This window comes from Sceloporus occidentalis, unplaced genomic scaffold (assembly GCF_023333645.1).
Source record: "Sceloporus occidentalis isolate IW3139 unplaced genomic scaffold, rSceOcc1.0.p SCAF_46, whole genome shotgun sequence".
NCBI lineage: Eukaryota > Metazoa > Chordata > Lepidosauria > Squamata > Phrynosomatidae > Sceloporus > Sceloporus occidentalis.
Window position 1 is genome coordinate 7,903,617 of NW_028317026.1, and position 18,288 is coordinate 7,921,904.

General features: G+C 39.3%; 1 protein-coding gene across 1 annotated transcript; it reads left to right on the plus strand.

The window, feature by feature from the left end:
* On the plus strand, positions 1-12,706 carry LOC149289391 (la-related protein 1B-like). The gene is made up of 18 exons (XM_089490754.1): positions 1-274; positions 3,016-3,068; positions 3,571-3,630; positions 4,168-4,324; positions 4,907-5,029; positions 5,364-5,529; positions 5,635-5,779; positions 6,162-6,336; positions 7,216-7,388; positions 7,535-7,897; positions 8,374-8,476; positions 9,192-9,397; positions 9,714-9,820; positions 10,106-10,266; positions 10,962-11,106; positions 11,856-11,965; positions 12,052-12,179; positions 12,461-12,706. The coding sequence occupies exons 1-18, from the start codon at positions 1-3 to the stop codon at positions 12,704-12,706; spliced, it is 2,895 nt and encodes a 964-aa protein (XP_089346880.1).
* Positions 12,707-18,288: the final 5,582 nt, after the last annotated feature.

The window sequence follows — 18,288 nt, forward strand, 5'->3', positions numbered from 1 at the left end:
ATGGCGTCCGAGGTGCATGATCCTCTTGCTGTAAACCCTGGTACTGATCAGATGGATGTTGAAAGCAGCGACGGTCGTGGTTCTGAGGTGCACGCGTTGAAGAATACGCACCAAGAAAGACGGGAGATGACGTGCAACAAAGAGAATGACCAGCTGAGTGCTCCTCTGGTCCAGCGTATTGATGCTCCACTGCCAAAAACCAACCCCTGGGCGAAGAAGCATGGTCTGACGTCTACTAATAATGTCCACAACACTGGTGGTCACGAACAAAGAAGTAGGTATTATATTCCATTCGCAACCCATCTCACCGCTACATTTAATGGGTATCCTTATTTACAAATGAGGCTGCTTACTTTTTCGAAGAAATGTTGACTTACAGTGTTTAAGTGCTTGTTTATAGAGTAGTCAACCATGAAAAAGTCTGCTTGATGTTGACCGTATACCCTGCATTCGTTGTGTTGCATCTACCGTGTACTCTATGAATGGTCTCTGGGTGGGAATAATGTATTGCGGTAATGCATACTGCATTTGGCTTTAGTGTCAAGACGCTGGAGATGCCTTGCTAGCATTGCGTTCACTGCATATGCCTCTTTTTATATTCTTACAAGTCCAAGAGGTACATCAAAACCCCAGTGTTGCTTGAATGTTGTTCCTGCTAAAGTCAGGTGGCATTTTCCAGCCCTGTTCATGACGGCCTACGAGCCAACTCTATTTTCTGCTGAGGCTTAATTTACTTACTGGATGCTTCCGCGCTAAAATATCTGCCAAGACAAATACCTTCTACCGGTCATTCCACTGGTTCTGTAAACCAAGTAAAGCACACTTTGGACCATGCGGTACCTGTACCAGTAAGGTCGTAATTCCTGGCTTCAGCGGAGTAGTAATAACATTGCTGAGTAACCGTATTCTTCACCGCTGAGTTGACTACAATCGAATGAGTCATACTGTTGGGGTGTTAATATTTAAATTGTGGTAGCTCCAAAAGCTGCAATTCCTGCATATAAAAGTGCTTTTTTGGTTTTCAGAAGAGACACTGTTACCGTGCATCAGAGGGCAGTAGTTGACTACTCCATAGACGATTGCTTTGGTTATTTGCTTTAATCAACATTATTACAAATATTGATAGAATTTTTCTGAAAACAACGGGCAACTTGGTAAATATCTCTAGCTGAATATATTTAGGAACCAGTCCAAAGCAAGAAACCACAATTGAATATTTTGATGTTCTCTAATAATATATTTCCCACTTGAGATTAATTCCTACCTGCCTCCCAAAAAAATAATAAAATAAAAATATATTTATATATATATATATATATATATATATATATATATATATTATAATAAAAAAAAAAAAAGCTTCAAATGTAATTATTGAACGTATGCATTGCCTCCTCCAGATGATCATACGTTTGTTTACCAGCCGGCGATTGGTTCAAGAGGCGTTTTCAGCAAATTAAAAGAATATGATGCCCTCCTATTTCTGGCTGCAGTACATTTTTTGTAGATAAAATATATATTCAAAAAGGACTAGCGAGATAAGAATTGTGAACGGCTGCAGGGTAACTTGTACTCCTAGAATATAACATTATATGTTTTCTCAAGTTTATTGGTGTTTATATATCTCAAGCAGTAGCTTTATTTCTGTTAAAATTTGCGACGCTGGGCCGGGATTTATGAAGAAACCTTTATTCTGATGCATAAAATGCCAGTGCACACAAGCCTGCAGAACTGACTAATTGCACCCAACCTACAGGGGCTGGCTCCAAAGAGCTCTGCATATTTCATAGAAATGCTTGGCAGAGCAAGGGGAGGCTTGGGGTTTCCTAATTTATCTGTACTGAAGGAACAGAAATGTAAAATAATCTTGTATTTATTTCAATTCGGAAAAAAATGAAAAAGATATTCTAAACCAGTTGTCTCAGGTAGTTGAATATGGCATTTGACTGTCAATGTAGACACTGCCCATCAGGTTTGTCAAATTCATGAGCTTATTTTCAGGTTAAACCCAATGATCACTTTTTGTTTTGGATTTTCAGACAAAAAAAGTTACTCAGGGCAAGATTCTCACAGATCCATAGCTGAACACTGGGCATTTTGGATCGTTCTAGCTTATTCGCAGTGGTGTAGAAACCTGCACCAAGCTGATGATCCTAGAAGAACTTAATCCCCAAACGTGGTGTCTCCTCCTAGCACAGTGCTCGACACTTGCATTGGAATACAAATAAGGCAGTAATCTTTTGATACTATTGCCACCAGTATTGTTTAGCAGAACAATCATAACTTAGCACAGTTTTGTGAATAACCTATTTCTCCGTGTGTAGGCTCTTTGGGATGATCTAATGTAAAGAGCTGTTTTTGTAAATGGTAACTGGAGCCAACATAATGTTTGCGTTCCCAGTATTATCACTTCTTTTGAAAAGTGTCACAACCTGATTCACTTGTGAACACAGAGATATTCCATGGCTGTGACAACTTTCTTCACTATGCAACCTAACCGGAAACATTGCTACCAACCGGCTATTTATGATTCAGGCCAATGCTAGATACACTTATATAGCATTTAGATGCTAGCTTGGAGATCAATATAAAATGGCTAAACACGTTAGGAAACAGCAGTTATGTCATTTGTCATCAAGGGGTATTCCTAGCTCTGACTATTTGGCCACCACGTAGCGTAGCCCTACTACTGCGGTGGCACATACTTGACCCCACTGGAGGCCTGGGTGCCGTGCACCTACCCACTCTAACACTTCCGGTTACATGTTTTTTATCTTGTTCTTCTATTAGGGACTATTTGTGTGTATTCAGGTTTTCTGCAGTGAATAAAACACCTTGTGTAAAATGCCTTCGTTTTAACACACAAAGGAGACAGCTTGCGATTTTAGTTGTAATTGAGAAATCACGAGAATTGCTGTTAAGGAAAGTGTGCTTTTTTTTTTTTTTTTTTATACCGGTTGGCTTAAACTACATTAATTTTACTATCTTTGCCAATAAAATATATTTTGTTTTTAGGTGTGCCATGTTCAACCAAAATTATAAAGGCAGGAAAACCTACACAAAAAAAGGTAACAATCACTTACCGTATATGACCATTCTACTCGCTTTAAATACTTTCTTCCACATTTGATTTTCTGGGGAAACTTTCACAAGATGGTCCCCATCATTCATATTTAGATGCTTCCCGCTGTTTTTCCTTAATAGAGGAGCATCTTCTGCGCAGCGAGGTGCCCGATCTTACACCTAAACACTCAACAATGTGTTAATGTCAAGTAGGGGTCAAGGTTTGAACTCTGCGACTGTACTATAGAACACGAAGGGCCAACCTTAGTGAGCTTCTTCTGCACTAAGTGTGTCTGACCCGGTATAATGGATAGTTAAATCAGTTTTCTTCACACATTCAATTATACAGGGCCGGCTTAGCCTTTAACAGTGGTCCTTTATTAATAAGTAGTCAAGTGAGAGAGTTAAAGCTATATATATATACACATACAATTGAAATGCCATGGAAACCATGGAATGTTTTCTCCTGTGCATCCTAATATGTGATTTTGTTTCCTTTTCTCCCAGTCTAGTGACTTTAATGACATCACGAACTGGCCAACACCTGGCGAAACTGCAACCCAAGATGTGAGTACAAAACACTCTTATGCAAAAAGCCTGTGTAACGGGTTCACCAAGAGAGCTGTAGTAACTCCCAGAGATCACCCACATGTATCCTCCTGTTGTCCCCGGAATCACTTCCAGCACCAGTCAGCATGCGCACCTTGGAACCCTGCTATGTGTACCCAATAAGTAGACACAACTACCTTGAACTGAGTACAGCAGGAATGAACAGTTTATTGTTGTAAAACATGGACTGATATAGCCACAGAACTTCATTAACATAAATTAACATTGATAAACAGGTACAACCCAACCTTTAATCCCCTTTAGCTACTGAATATCCCCCTGGTAGCCATCCTGTTAATGGGATTAGTTTAACAATGCAGTTCCTGCCTGTTTGGCAGCCAGGCTGGAGCCATCTCTGACTACCTTGGGCCCCTGTATGACAGCTCATTCTGTCACAGCCTGTTTAAAGGTAAAGTGGCTTTTTGGTGAGTAAGTGGTAGATATATTGTAGCTTGTTTTATCTAAGGAAACAATGTTCATATCTTTTGTTTTTAGCACCGACATCCTGCAAGTCTTCCAAACCATAAACCGGTGGGCAATGACGCAGAAGTGAAAGGCGGCATCGAGAGTAAGGAGAACTGCGAGCTGAATGACCATGTGGAGCACGCAGGGCACAAGGATAATACCTGGTCAGCGGCATTAAAGAAGAGAGGTTTGTATTCAAATTGGCATGTTTCACATCCATTCCAATCATTTCATCCTTTCTAATTTCTCCAGAATGTTTAATAGACTATTATGTATTTTAAGGGATGATCTTGTTTTAGTGTAACTACACTTTTTTCTTAGGGGGTACGGTGATTGTGGATGAGCCAAGGGAATGTCACTGAACTATATAAAGAAGAAAAGTAACCCATTCAAATAATCTATTCCAGTTGGCAAGCAAAAATGGGTTCCGTTACAACTCGAAAACGAGCAGGAAAAGCAAGGACATCACACGGGATCACAATCACCAGAATCGAAAAGATCCACCTACAAGCGAGGGGATTACCCCCAAAGTAAGTGTATGCAGATTTTACTATGTCAGCTTATACAGCATTTAATCACATGCGCTGTTCTGTGCCTTTGGAACTGCAACCATCACTATGCTTGGATTTGCTAATGTTACTACTTAGGATACAAGCTGAGCATCATGACTTGTAGCTAACAAGCAGCTGGAAAGCTATTTCTTAACTATCCGTGACCTAAAATGTAAAACGAGGTGAGAGCTGAATTACAAATCATGTCATTGGTTAAGGTTGGCGTCGGGACAGAAAGGATGACTTGGATGAAGTATCAAGCACACGAAGCGAAGGTGGGAGCGTCCGAGGAAGCAGCCGAAGCCGAGGAAGAGGCAGGGGAAGAGGTCGTGGAAGAGGAGGTATGTTTTTCTTGGCTGAGGCAGCCAAAGCTTTACAATTTATAAATTAGAAGCATTGCTGTGTAATGATATGGCTATTGAATATCTAATGACGTATGTTTACTCCTTCATTTTGTTCATATAATCCAATCTATATTCGTTTGAATAGACTTCTAGTGAATTAGGTGTACAGCATTGGCTAGATGTTTGGCGACCGCTGAGTACAAGTTACTCTGAATGCAACAACGATTTGAGAATAAATTGAATATAGTAATAAGGCTGTATAGCTTGTGTTTAAATAATAAAGAAGCAGGTGATCTGTATGTCCTAATGTTACTGCATTTTTTTTAAATAGTTCACTATGGGTATTCGTACAGCAGAGATGAGCACCAGGGGTCGGTGGTTCCTTCTGAACTTGATACCAGCAATGCAAACATGGTATACTATTACGATGATGGGAATAGGTTGCACATGTATCCAGTGGATGAAAGTTTACTCAAGGAGTACGTGAAGCACCAAATGTGAGTATAGCATTGCTCGCAGTATAGTTCCTGATGGACATTTGTATGCTGACTTCCAGTGAAAATGCTCCTCTACACAGTCTTCTTTTATGGTTTCCATTTTAGTGAGTATTACTTCAGCTTGGAAAATTTAGAAAGAGACTTCTTTCTCAGGAGAAAAATGGACCCGCAGGGATTTTTGCCTGTTAGTCTCATTGCCAGCTTTCACCGCGTTCGGTTGCTGACCACGGATGTCGGTCTCATCTGTGAGGTAAGGTCATAGATGTGACTCTGTGTATCTATGTTTAGCCTCATGAAAATAATGAGGGGGTGCTTACATATTCTGCATTATATAGTATATGTTTCCCTAGTTAAATTGTGAACTGTAACTGTAGCAAAACTAGAAAGTTTGTCAGCCTTCCATGGGGATGTGCCCTGACCCCCAGCACTCCCGTTGGAAATATGATGAACGGGGGAGTAGGTGGTCTTTGCTGTGAAACTCATTAGGTCACCTTTTTATAAAATCCCTAAATTTAGTTTCTTCATGCGATTGCATCTTTGGTATCCCCGTATTCTGTGTAGGAGTTAAACGCACTAACCATGATCTTTGCGTTTTAAAGCATTCAATAAAGTCAGCTGAGTTTTTATTACAGGCCTTAAAGGAAAGTAAAGAGGTGGAAATCATAGATCAGAAGATAAGAAGGAAAGTGGATCCAGAAAAATGGCCTATTCCTGGTGCTCCTGTTTTAAACCTTTCTCAGAGTGACTTCTGTAGACTACTCAACTGCCCCGAATTCATTCCTCGAAGAGCTCCAGACTCTCACACAGGTGGGACTCTTGCATTGAAGTACATTTACATGTTACTTTTATTGTTTCCCTTTCAATTATTATTGTATTGTATTTTCTTTTTCTTCATCAGTGGCAATCACATCGAGTTTTTACGATGACTTATGAAGTCTTTATTACACGTTTTTATTCTTGAAATCGGCAGACACCCCAAAACTTTGGCAGACTTGTGCCCCTTGAGCTTTACATTTTACCATATGCACTTTTGTTGGGACTTGCCTAGTCGTGTATATGGCATGTTGTTAATATTTATTATAAAACACAGTGCTAAATGCAGTAATTAATGTCGTTGCTTTGTTTCAATGTACATCCTTTATCAGCAGACCTGGAGGCTGCCATTACTGTCAGTGTTTGTTGTATTTGAACAGGGAAAGTCACCCAAAATATCACACCATTTGATTTCTTTATAGCAATCCTGGGTATTCCTTTCTCTCAAGACTTTCATCAGAGTGTCTCCTTGAATGATTAACAATGAGCCATTGACGAAGGAGCCAGTTTGTCTAGTCGATTGGGTTAGGATAACAGAGTTGGACACATACAAATGGCCAAAATGCGATTGTGTGAAAAACTAGAACTGTTTAAAACTAGAAAACGGCATAACTGGTTTTAATCTGATTCTAGTAATGAACAAGTTGATGGGGCCTCCCTTTTAACGTCTTCATGCTACATAATGTTTTGGTGTGTTTGTTCGATCTGGTACTACAATAGCAATTGCTTTTCTGGGTTACTTCTGAATCTTTCTGTGAAAATGTCTGGTTTGTCCTTTTTTTTTTTTTTTTTTTTTTTTTTTTTTTTTTTCCCCCCCTTTCTTTCTTCATTTGGTATCAAATTAAGTCATAGTTAATATATTTAAAACCCTAGGATCTGCACCAAATTCCCCAAGGAAAGGGAGTGCTCTATTTGAACATGGAAGAAGTGAGCCAAGTAATTTACAAACCATGTCTAAAAGCCTATCCGCAAGCTTACCAGAGCTGGACTCTGAGCCGTGGATCGAAGTTAAAAGAAGGCATAGAGCGTCTCCTGTGAAGCCAAAGGTAACTATTTCACTTTACATTCGTTGCCATGTCGCAATCAGTCATGTGACCATCAGGAAACAAATGAATGTTAAGTTTTGAATTAATTTACACCAGCTTCTCACTATTATTGCTATATTGGTGCCATGACTGTTTTTTCTGTGCAGGAATCTGTAACCCCCCCACAGATAACTCCTAAACGTCAACCAGCTGAGGAACCCGAGCAAGAAGAGCTGGACTTCATGTTCGATGAAGAGATGGAACATATGGAGGGTCGCAAAAATACCTTTACTGATTGGTCTGATGACGACTCTGATTATGAAATTGACGACAAAGACTTAAACAAGATCATAATTGTGACACAGACTCCCCCTCACCTGAAAAAACATCCTGGTGGAGATCGCACCGGAAATCACGTTTCACGGGCAAAAATCACCTCAGAGCTTGCAAAAGCCATCAACGACGGGCTATATTATTATGAGCAAGATTTATGGACGGATGTAGGTGAACAGGATTATTTAATGTCAAAGGTATGCATTCGTCTGAAGAACTGATAACCTTTCACACTACCTTATTTACATTACACTATGATGCCCTATGTTCAATTGCTTGCATTAAAGAAACTATTTTAGGTTTGTGTTTTTTAATATTACAAATGATTTTCAAATGTTTCAATTTAATTTAAAGGGATGGTAGAAGTTTGCCAAAAAGTCACTATTAAGACCGGTAGATTTTTATAGTGTTTATATGAAATAAATATGATAAATGAAGCCATTTTATTCAGTTACTTCTTCCCGTTACCTTGGTTATATGAAACCTTATAAAGGGCTGCCTTGGGGCACAAATCAATAACTAAGCGTTCCTGACAGGATTGAGCCGTTATTATCCCTCTCACCAATCTTTATGCTGCCGACTCAGATAGACCAACCTTGTGTAAGTGTTCCTTATATTATGTGTTCTGTCGATGTTTTGAAATTAATTGTATGCTCCATCATTTTAACCGCAGGAAATAGAAAACTTCAAGAAACTCAACCTCATCAGCAAAGAGGAATTTGACCATCTTGCCCCAGACCCCCAGGCTGACCAAATTATTGACGAGTCTCCACCAAACATACCCATTTTCCAACAAGGTATTTAGCGTTCTAACGTCGGCCAATACCCTTTTAAGACTACTTTTTCAGTTGTTTATAAAATGCCACTTTAGAAATGCACATAATGTTTAAGTTACAATCATCATAAGTTGGAAGAACAATTATATTGATGCTTGTACCTTATGTAACACTGTTGCATCCAAGAGAGAGCTGACTTGAAGGTATTTATTGAAAGGTTATATAAAGCATAAATGTGTGACAAGGCATCCCCTACTGCTAGAAAGGACCAAATCCTTTGGTTAGTTGGCTAAGCCAAGGAGAAAATTGTTTAATCCCCCCCCCCCCCGTTTTATGTGTTAAAAAGTAAACTAGATCCAGTTAAAATAGTCACCGGACTCTGCGAACGGAAAGATAGTTAATTGACCGGACTGCTTAGCATCCTTTTAAGCGAGATTGGTGCCCTTGTGAGGTTGGATCGTTATTCTTTCATGATTCCCAGGTTTCTTCCTTATTGTGTTTGGAGTAAATATCTTGTCTGGTTTAATTGGCAGCAAACTAGTGACTTTATTTTTGCCTACAGGACCTCTGTGTCTAGTCTGTGGGGAGTTGGTTGTAAGTGGCTCTTAAAGTTGTTGAATGCTCCTACTCATGGGCAGAGAAATGCATGTCTCCAGAGGTTCCTCCTCATGCCTAGAAAGCTTGTGAAGCCAATGTGAATATTTATACTCGATTCCAAAAACACAAACAAAAAATGTGACGTGTGAGATTTGTGCTTTGACTCTAAATATGATGTGCCCCATCCCAACAGATGTTCCAGAGTCCCCGGTACACCATCCCCCAAGGACTCCAAAAACACCACGCACTCCACGCTTGCAAGATCCCACCAAAACGCCCCGATTTTACCCCGTGGTAAAAGAGCCAAAAGCTATAGATGTGCAGGTATGCCGGAGTCGCCGTGTTCAGCTCTCAATGCATTCTAACTGCTAATTTTATCATTGAAACTTACATTTGTCTTGCTAAGCAAGTGTGATTTTTAATAATGTCTGGTGTGGCTTTTTGGCTAAAAAAACCCAAAACTGACCTTTTCAGCTTCATTCATAACGGACTCTGACATTGCCAAAAATGAAATACTTTTTAAATAGTTTATAATTTAAGCTACACTTGCCTGAATGTATGTTTCCTTTTCTTTCATTCTCCTCTTTGGTGCAACTTATAACTTTCTGCCTGCATCGCGTATCACGGCTTTCATTTGTAGACGCCAAGAAAAAGGAAAACACGACACAGCTCAAACCCACCTTTGGAGTATCATATTGGCTGGGTGATGGACTCCAAGGAGCACCGGCCAAGGACATCCTCTGTCAGGTGACACGTTTGCTGTGAAATTATATACGTTTTAATATACGTTGCATGGCTTGGGTAACAAATATAGTTGTTAAGGCTTATTTTAAGCACGTGTGTCATCTGTAAGGGAGAATATTCCACACTAGTTGCCATTTAAATGCCCTGTGGTTTTATAAAGGCTTTGTTTGTCAATTCTACATAAGGAGGCAAAGCTCTCGTCTTCAAAGCAAGTTCATTGTAAATAGGCCATGGCGAGGAACATGTACATTTCTGGGATTTGGGTTTTAACACTTTCCCCTCTTGCAGCAGTTCGAATGCCTCCCCTTCAGATGGTACACCGCTTCTAGGAAGCTATGGCTGCACCCCTCATTCTCTACCAAAATTTCAACATCCATCCCATGAACTTTTGAAAGAAAATGGTTTTACTCAGCAAGTGTACCATAAATATCGGCGAAAGTGCTTAAACGGTAGGAAATGAGTGAGAATATTGTGTGTCCTGATTTCTTCTGTAAATTTGTTACACTGACTGACATATAAACTGAAAGTTAGTTACTTCTCGCCCTAATTTGTATTTGCCGCCTACAACTTGTCGTCGTACAATTTTAAGAAACACTGGATGATAGCCCCGTAACTGATCTATACCTCGTCAGCAGTATATCATTCACCTTTTGGCTGCTGAAAATCCTTTTTAATACAAAATGTGCAAAATAAGGAGTTCAAGAAGTTTTATATTGCATGTATTTTCCTTCTTTACTCCTTCCTGTGGCCTAATTTAAGACGCTTATATGGATTCTCTCACGTCCATGCAGTTTTTATGGATAATTTCAGTATGTGAGTTTGAAAGACTTGATTGCTTTATCACTTGTTCACATTTCTACAAAGAACTGGAAAAAGAATCGCATGAAAGGCGGCATAACAGTATTTTGAGTCTACGGTTTTGAGGGCGATTTCATACATGGGCAGCTAGCGTTGGAGTATGAGGTGCCACCTATGCACCCTTTTTTATCTAATTAGGTGTTAATTGTGCTACTTAAGCTTATTATATCTTCAAATATGCAACCACACAGAAATCAGGCAGACATAAATTGGGTTTCACTTATGTTTGTTTAAATCAGACAATAGTGTGTTTTCTACATTTAATGTCTTTAATCGTTGGATGCAGAGAGAAAACGCTTAGGAGTTGGCCAGTCCCCGGAGATGAACACGCTCTTCCGTTTCTGGTCCTTTTTTCTCAGAGATCACTTTAACAAAAAAATGTATGAGGAGTTCAGACAACTCGCTTTGGAAGAAGCCAAAGAAAACTACAGGTGAGTACCCCACCTAGTAAGTAGTAACGTAAATATTCCGACTTGAGCAAGATCACAGGAAACAAAACTAAAGATTGCTACATCTGATATCATTAGCTTTGCTATACGCAAAGCAAGGAAAAACAAGGAGAGCTTGAAAACGCACCCAAATTTGCGTCTTATAAGCCATTAGGCATGATGTGGAAAATGAAAAGTCGGAGCTAGTCGAGATGAATTCACACTCGATCGCTACCACGTTCAGACTATCTACTGGTGCAGATGCAGTTGCAACATTTGCCAGAAGAAGCCAAAAGGAGTGACCATAACTGTTTATAAATATATTTGTTCCTCTCAAAAAGATTTTGCTGATCGAATGGGCCAGCTGCTTCTGGAGAATACTATGAAATAAGCAATAGGGAGTTCACTTGATGTTGCTAGACATTAGGACCGTGAAATGCAATAAGGAAAATAGAGACATTTCACTGCAGGCTTCTTGACCCTACCAGCGTGTGCTGCCATGGCAGTTGCTTGCACTGAAGACAGATCCCGGAACACTCAATGGTTTCGCTGTATCTGTACATCTGCTATCTGTTCAACATATCTGTGACTGTGACAGCCACAGGTCACTTTTAAACACTTTAACTTATAGTATGTATGTGCTTTAGCTTTTGACTATTAATGTTTTTGTTTCCCTTCAATACATTGATTTTGCCCTGCATTTATGTAGTACTTGCTGTAGTATGTATTCTCCTTTTTCTCTTTGCTTGCAGGTATGGGTTAGAGTGTCTTTTCAGATTCTACAGCTATGGGTTGGAAAAGAAATTCAGACCTGAGATATTCAAGGACTTTCAAGAGGAAACTCTGAAAGACTATGAAAGCGGTAATAATACAAAACAATTTGAAAACTGGGTTATTTTCTGCGATGGATTTTTTTTTCTTCCACTCAACTTTGTTTTCCACACTTAGGCCAGCTGTATGGACTGGAGAAATTTTGGGCATATCTTAAATATACGCAAACCAAGAATATGTCTGTGGACCTGAAATTACAGAACTACATGAGCAACTTTAAGAGGCTAGAGGACTTCAGAGTTGATGTAAGTTTGACATGTTTTAGATTTAATTAGTGTATGTCTAGTGGAATCAAAGTGCAAAATATTTAATTCAGCCATTAGATTATAAAACATTGGGGAAACGGCAGACCCAGCAAAGGAACGTACAAAGCAAAACAGAACTTGTTTCACGTAAAAGAAAGAGGACTATACCGTACCCACGGATTTGATCCCAACTGAATTTTAAATGATTTAGACCATTTTATTTTTTTTATCATTCTTATGTAGTGAAGTAAACATTTTCTTTCCTCAATGTCTGCCTACAGCCTCCCATAGCTGAAGAAACGGGTCGCAGGAAACATCCATCGGGTTCAACATGCAACGATGCAGGCAGACGACGGCACCGCTCCGGCTCTTCAAAGACGTCTCAAACCGCTAAACACTCTTCAACCGGTCATTCCCAGGGATCCTCCAATTCCCCTCCCAAAGTCAACACAAAGCAGGAAAACCAAAGTGGCAAAAGCAACCAAGGTGGTGCCGTCACTAAAGGCAATCGTGAAACGGCTACATAAGAAACCGGCTCCCGAGTTTTCTGCCCCTGCTAACACAGCAGTATTTTACTACATGGCTCTTTGGCAGCAATTTGGAAGCTTGATCAATAATACACTCTAGGAATGAATGACTTGACGTTTACAAAGGTTTCCTTCCGTTTCTGATGTGTGGGGGGGGGGTATTTTATCGGGGTTGACAAAAGCTGTTGAGTTCCGGTGCGCAACCTTGAGCAGTGGTTTAGAAAATGAGCATTCCTAATCAATATGCAAAGAATTGGAAGCGTTGCCTTTGAACACATGCTTTAAAACAAGTCATGCCATTGCATTATTTATCATTACCAGGAAGTATGTAAAAAGAAAAAAAATGCATTTCATTTTATGCCTAAAAAAAAATATTAAGATATGCTATTTTAAGTGAAGGTTCTAGATAACGGAGGTCTTTGTTTTGTCTCTAGGGTGCTATTTTTCAGGGTTTGCTATTCTAGGATACTATATATAGAGTGCTCTTTATAAGCTAATTTGCAAAGTCTTTAAAGAGTGATTTTTATTTGTATTTTAATTGATTTGATCAGGATTATGTAAATCAGCGGTGTAAGTTTGAACATCTACTAAGTAATGCTTGCACGGCTTTAAAAAAAAAAATCAAATAAAATAAAATAGTAATCATATAAACGACCAGGAGGGGATGAATGTGATTTGTTTTAGTCCTCACCCCTTGGTAACTTAAAGCAATCAAGTACACCAATGACATCAGTCAGTCACGTTTTATTGGATAGCCCATTGTATTCAGAGCATATTAAGCGTAAGTGCGTCTTAAATACTGATCACTGATAACAATTACTTTTTGTGAAGTATGGAATTGTTTTTGGAAAGGTAAGAGTTTCGAGTATCCGCCATGTATTGCATCTCTTGCCCTGCTGCTCAGATTATTACCACAGTATCTGAAGTGAAATCATCCGATCCACCTCTGCTTTGTAGGCTTTTTTCAGCCTACACTTTATCAAGAAATAATGCAATTGTAAATTATCTGGGTTTTAGTTGTATATACAGTACTAAAATGTAGTGTTCTTAGGGCTTTGCTATGAAATTGTAAAATTGTGGTATTTTTTGTAATAAAAATATTTTCCTTTTTTTTTTTTTTTTTTTTTTTTCTCCCCACATGTGTACTTATGTTAGGGGTCAGTCTTTATTTCTGAAAAGTTCCTACTGTTGTGTGGGGAAAAAATTAATACAACGGGGAATAACAAATTTGCAATTGCATGTATTCTGTTGTGGCTCTTTCAAGATTTAATTAAGAGCAAGGTATGTACTTACAAATATACAGCAACATCTTACATACTGTAGATTTTTTCAACTCATATATATATATATATATAATTATATATATATATATAATTTATATTTAGTATGTCCACCTATTAAGCATTTTAAACACAAAGCGTTATCTGTTGTAAACAGATACTTAGAAGAAGCTATAGCACTCATATTTCCTTTTATCAACTGAACAATTCTTCCGCCACACAAATAGCATCTGTGTGATAGAGGTTAGAGGAGAATTATCCAATAATTAGCGGAGCTGCTCAATCCATGATACCTATCAAATGTCGCATGTTGACGAGGTTGTGAATAGCGAGTAATAAACCTTTTATAAATGTTAAATACTGTGGCTGTGCTAATGTAAATTCAAAGTTATTAGACACAAAGTTACTGCACACTAATATAATATACATATATATATATATCCCAATGCTTGTTTACAGTTTAATCTTTTGCAACTGGAGTAAAACGCATGATAGGTGAAGTTGATGCATAGTTTGTGATAAAGTTGTATGGATGTGGGTTTACCTTAGTCCTTACCCACCAACAAGACAGGGACATGGAGAATTCTTATGCTATGTGCAGCTCCTGCTGGCAATTTTCATAGATTCCTCTTCTAGACGTTGGAAGAACATGAAAACCCTATAAGTACCTAAAGAGACAGATCATCAAGTTACGTAGAGAGGACATTTGTGCTGCAAGTAAAATGACATGGCTGCATGTCATGTGACAAATCACTTCCAGACTGTGTTCTTCTTAACATAACCTACTCCTTTTATTGCAAAGTGTTAAGAACAGTCTCAGAGAGTCCTTTCTGGATCTAAAGTCACCTTTCTTGTCCCTGCAATAGACAAGGAATGGGTGAGACTCATGTTATCACAAACCCCAAAAACTCATGGTTATGTTTTTGCATTGAGACACAACTTTCTTCTAGACTCTTATATTTAAAGAGAATAGAGGAAAAGCATACCCGTCCAAAACCTCCAGCTGGTTCCTTTGTGACAGATCAACAAAACAAACTCTTTATTTGAGCCCCAGTTCTCTGGTTTTTAGGAATTTAGGAAGCCCTCTGTCTTACACCAGGGGCAGAGAGAGTCTCTCATAATAACTCTGACCATATGAAAATATTATACATGTAACCGTAACACAGGCAATCGAGGCTGGTCATATACACCGTTCAGCCAAAACATTATGACCACCTACCTAATGTTGGGTAGAGCCCCCTTTTGCTGCCAAAACAGCCCTAACCCGTCGACACATGGACTCCACTAGACCTCTGAAGGTGTGCTGTGGTATCTGGCATCAGGATGTTAGCAGATCCTTTAAGTCCTGTAAGTTGCGAGGTGGGGCCTCCATTGGATGCATCCTGGTGCCATGCGTTCTCCAGGTAAGCGACACACACGGCCATCTATGTGATGTTAAAGAAAACATAATTCATCAGACTAGGCCATCTTCTTCCGTTGCTCCGTGGTGCAGTTCCTATGCTCACGTGCCCATTGTAGGCACTTCCAGCAGTGTCTTATTTCTTGTTTGAAGGTGCAAAATATTTTTTATTGTGAGGTAGGCATGGTGTGTAAATCAAATGATACAAAGTTACAAACCCCCAAGAAATGGAATGCAACACAATAGGATAAATTCCATGAAGGTGAATACTTTTGCTTTTTGCACTCCTAATGTAACTTACATTCGAGGGCTACAACTCCTAGCACGCACGTAAGTATTGTTTGAACATGATGGGAGTTCTAGTATACAAAACCTCATCAGACCATCACATAAAAATATATATCTCATTCAGATCTGTGGCATCAACTTAGCCTAGTAATCCTCACTTTGCAATGTCTGCCTACCATCTCTGCCAAACTCCTTCACGTGATTGTCTCCTTATCTGCAGGTTTCTTCTCTTACCTCTTCCGTCTTCCTTCTTTGTGAACCAGGCCTCTCAAAAATACTTCCACCAAAGGGCCAACCAGAACTGGGGAAAGGCTTTCGTCGTGGTTCTACCCTTTTGCGTAAATGCTCTGAGGCCAGAATTCTGAGTGCCTCTGTTCCATCAATCGGGAGAGAGGGTGTACACGAAGGCTGTTTTTTTCAGGAGGACTGGTTCCCTGAGACACGGACGAAGACAGAAGAACGAAGAGCAAGAAAAGGGAGAAGAAGCTGAGCAGAAGCAAAATAGACAGGGACACCAAATGCGTGAGAGCAGGTAGGCAGACACTGACAGACACCATGAGAGAGCATGTGAATGAAAGCCACAAAAGGAAAAGCAGTGGTTTTAGTTTTTTCCAATGGGGTAATCATTTGTTTTTATCATTAAGATGCAAAGTTTGGGGGTCATCTTATACTGAAGCAAATATGATGAAATATGTATATTTTTACATATTTCAAGTGTCTTATCAGTGCCTCCTTTTATGTCACATGACCATTGAGCGTTCCAGCACAATTATGGAGGTTTCCAATGTCGCAATTCCTTACAAGTGTTAAATTCAGCAGATCACGCGGAATTCTGCTGCAGCCATCCATGGTCATTGTAGCAAACAGAGGTCTCAGCGTTATTACATGCTCTTTTAATAATTATATAGGTGTTTGAGGTGATCTGGAACATGAACGTTTCTCTCCGATATCCAATGTTTTTGCCAGCTCCAGAAAAAAATATATATATGCACAATGTAAGTTATAATCCTACATGTCAAATGTTTCAGTGTAATGAAGTCCAATGCACATTTGTTTTGTTTCTGAGGAAACTCAACTGCTCTTTTTAGTTTATTGTACATGCTTTATTAAAATGGTACCCATATTTACAATTTCTGCAGAAAATCCTCACACCCCCTCTCAATCACACATGCGTGCGCACGCACACACACACCTCAGTCTAAACATGAAGATTCGGCTTTTGGAGCAAAAAAACATTAATGTAGGAGATGCTTTTGGCTATAATAATACTACCTTTATGTATTTTAACATAAATGTATGGCAGTAACACTGAATATTCCTGTTACATTCCATTTACACAGAATGACATCACGGCTTTCCAGTCAACACAGAACATCGACTTCAGTATGAAACCTGCTTGTAGTGACTTTAAACTAATACATATTGGGGTGTAGTTTCCCTTAAAGCAATTCAAGTCTTTACAAGAAGTAAGGCACATATAACCACTTTGCTGTTGATGTAACCTACAGGGGAATGCATTGCAGAGACCAACAGCAGCAGCAAGGTGGTTCAAACTGATTTGATGAAAGGAGTGCAGACTAACACCATCCTAACGTGCTGAAAATGTTGCCTTTAATACATGTGGATTACAATCCCCTAAGCGCTGGAAGGGCCAATTCTAAAGACTGCCTTTTCGCAGTGAAACATTACCGTGACTGACATCGGTGACATTCGTTAACTTCAACTGAAGTGAGTTCAGAAGTATAAAATAAAATGAGATGGTGATGGAGTTTGTGGCTAGTGAAAATCTATATACAAAAGAATTTAGGAACATCGAGATTGATGTAGAGAACAGGGAACATTCTCTACTTCTCACAATATACCGCAGAAATAGTTCTTTTCCATACTAACACCTGCAATGCCAGCACTACCAACAACAATGGCTGCTCCTCTGGCAAGAAAGTGATTCAAGGGACAAATCACTTCAAACATTCACGTAGGAGCATAAAAGTACACTGCAGTCACATTGCAGGCAAATGTACAGTTCAAAGTTGTTGATTCCGTTTCTTCTATGCTATCACCATGAGCGCCCTCCACACAAAAATGGATATTTCATTTGCGAGAGCGGCCCACATGATGATATCCCAAATGGGTTAGAGCCAACCTAAAACCATTCACTTTGCACATGATCCGAACATTTGCTTGGGATTGTACTGGCGCAGCCTTAACGATCGTTCAGAGATCTACACGCCCAACCCAAATACTGTTAAATGATTAAGCGACAGGTTCTCTAAATAAACAGCTGTTCATGTCAACAATTTACTGGGAAAAAAAGAAATCTAGAAACAGGTGCTTGAAAGAACAGCAATGCTGAATCCTTCATTAACAATGTCTAATCAGACACACAGCTTGCTAGGCGAGGGGGGGAGGAGAAAAAAAAAAGTGTTTTGCAGTAAATATCAGACTTCCTTGTATTAAAATCTTCTTTTTTTTTTTTGCTGTATTACACATTATTTTTACTTCCTTGTACAAAATCTGGACAATAGGGTGGGGGACCCATAAAGTCCTGGTTTGCTTATTATCGGGAAGAGGTTGCAGTTTCCAAGAGACCCTTGACTTTGGTTTTTTAACAAAGT

Coding starts and splice junctions, on each gene's coding strand:
- LOC149289391 (XM_089490754.1), top strand. CDS start 1: ATGGCGTCCGAGGTGCATGATCCTCTTGCTGTAAACCCTGGTACTGAT. Junction 4,325..4,906: donor AGCGGCATTAAAGAAGAGAG/GTTTGTATTCAA, acceptor TCATTGGTTAAG/GTTGGCGTCGGGACAGAAAG. Junction 6,337..7,215: donor AGCTCCAGACTCTCACACAG/GTGGGACTCTTG, acceptor TTAAAACCCTAG/GATCTGCACCAAATTCCCCA.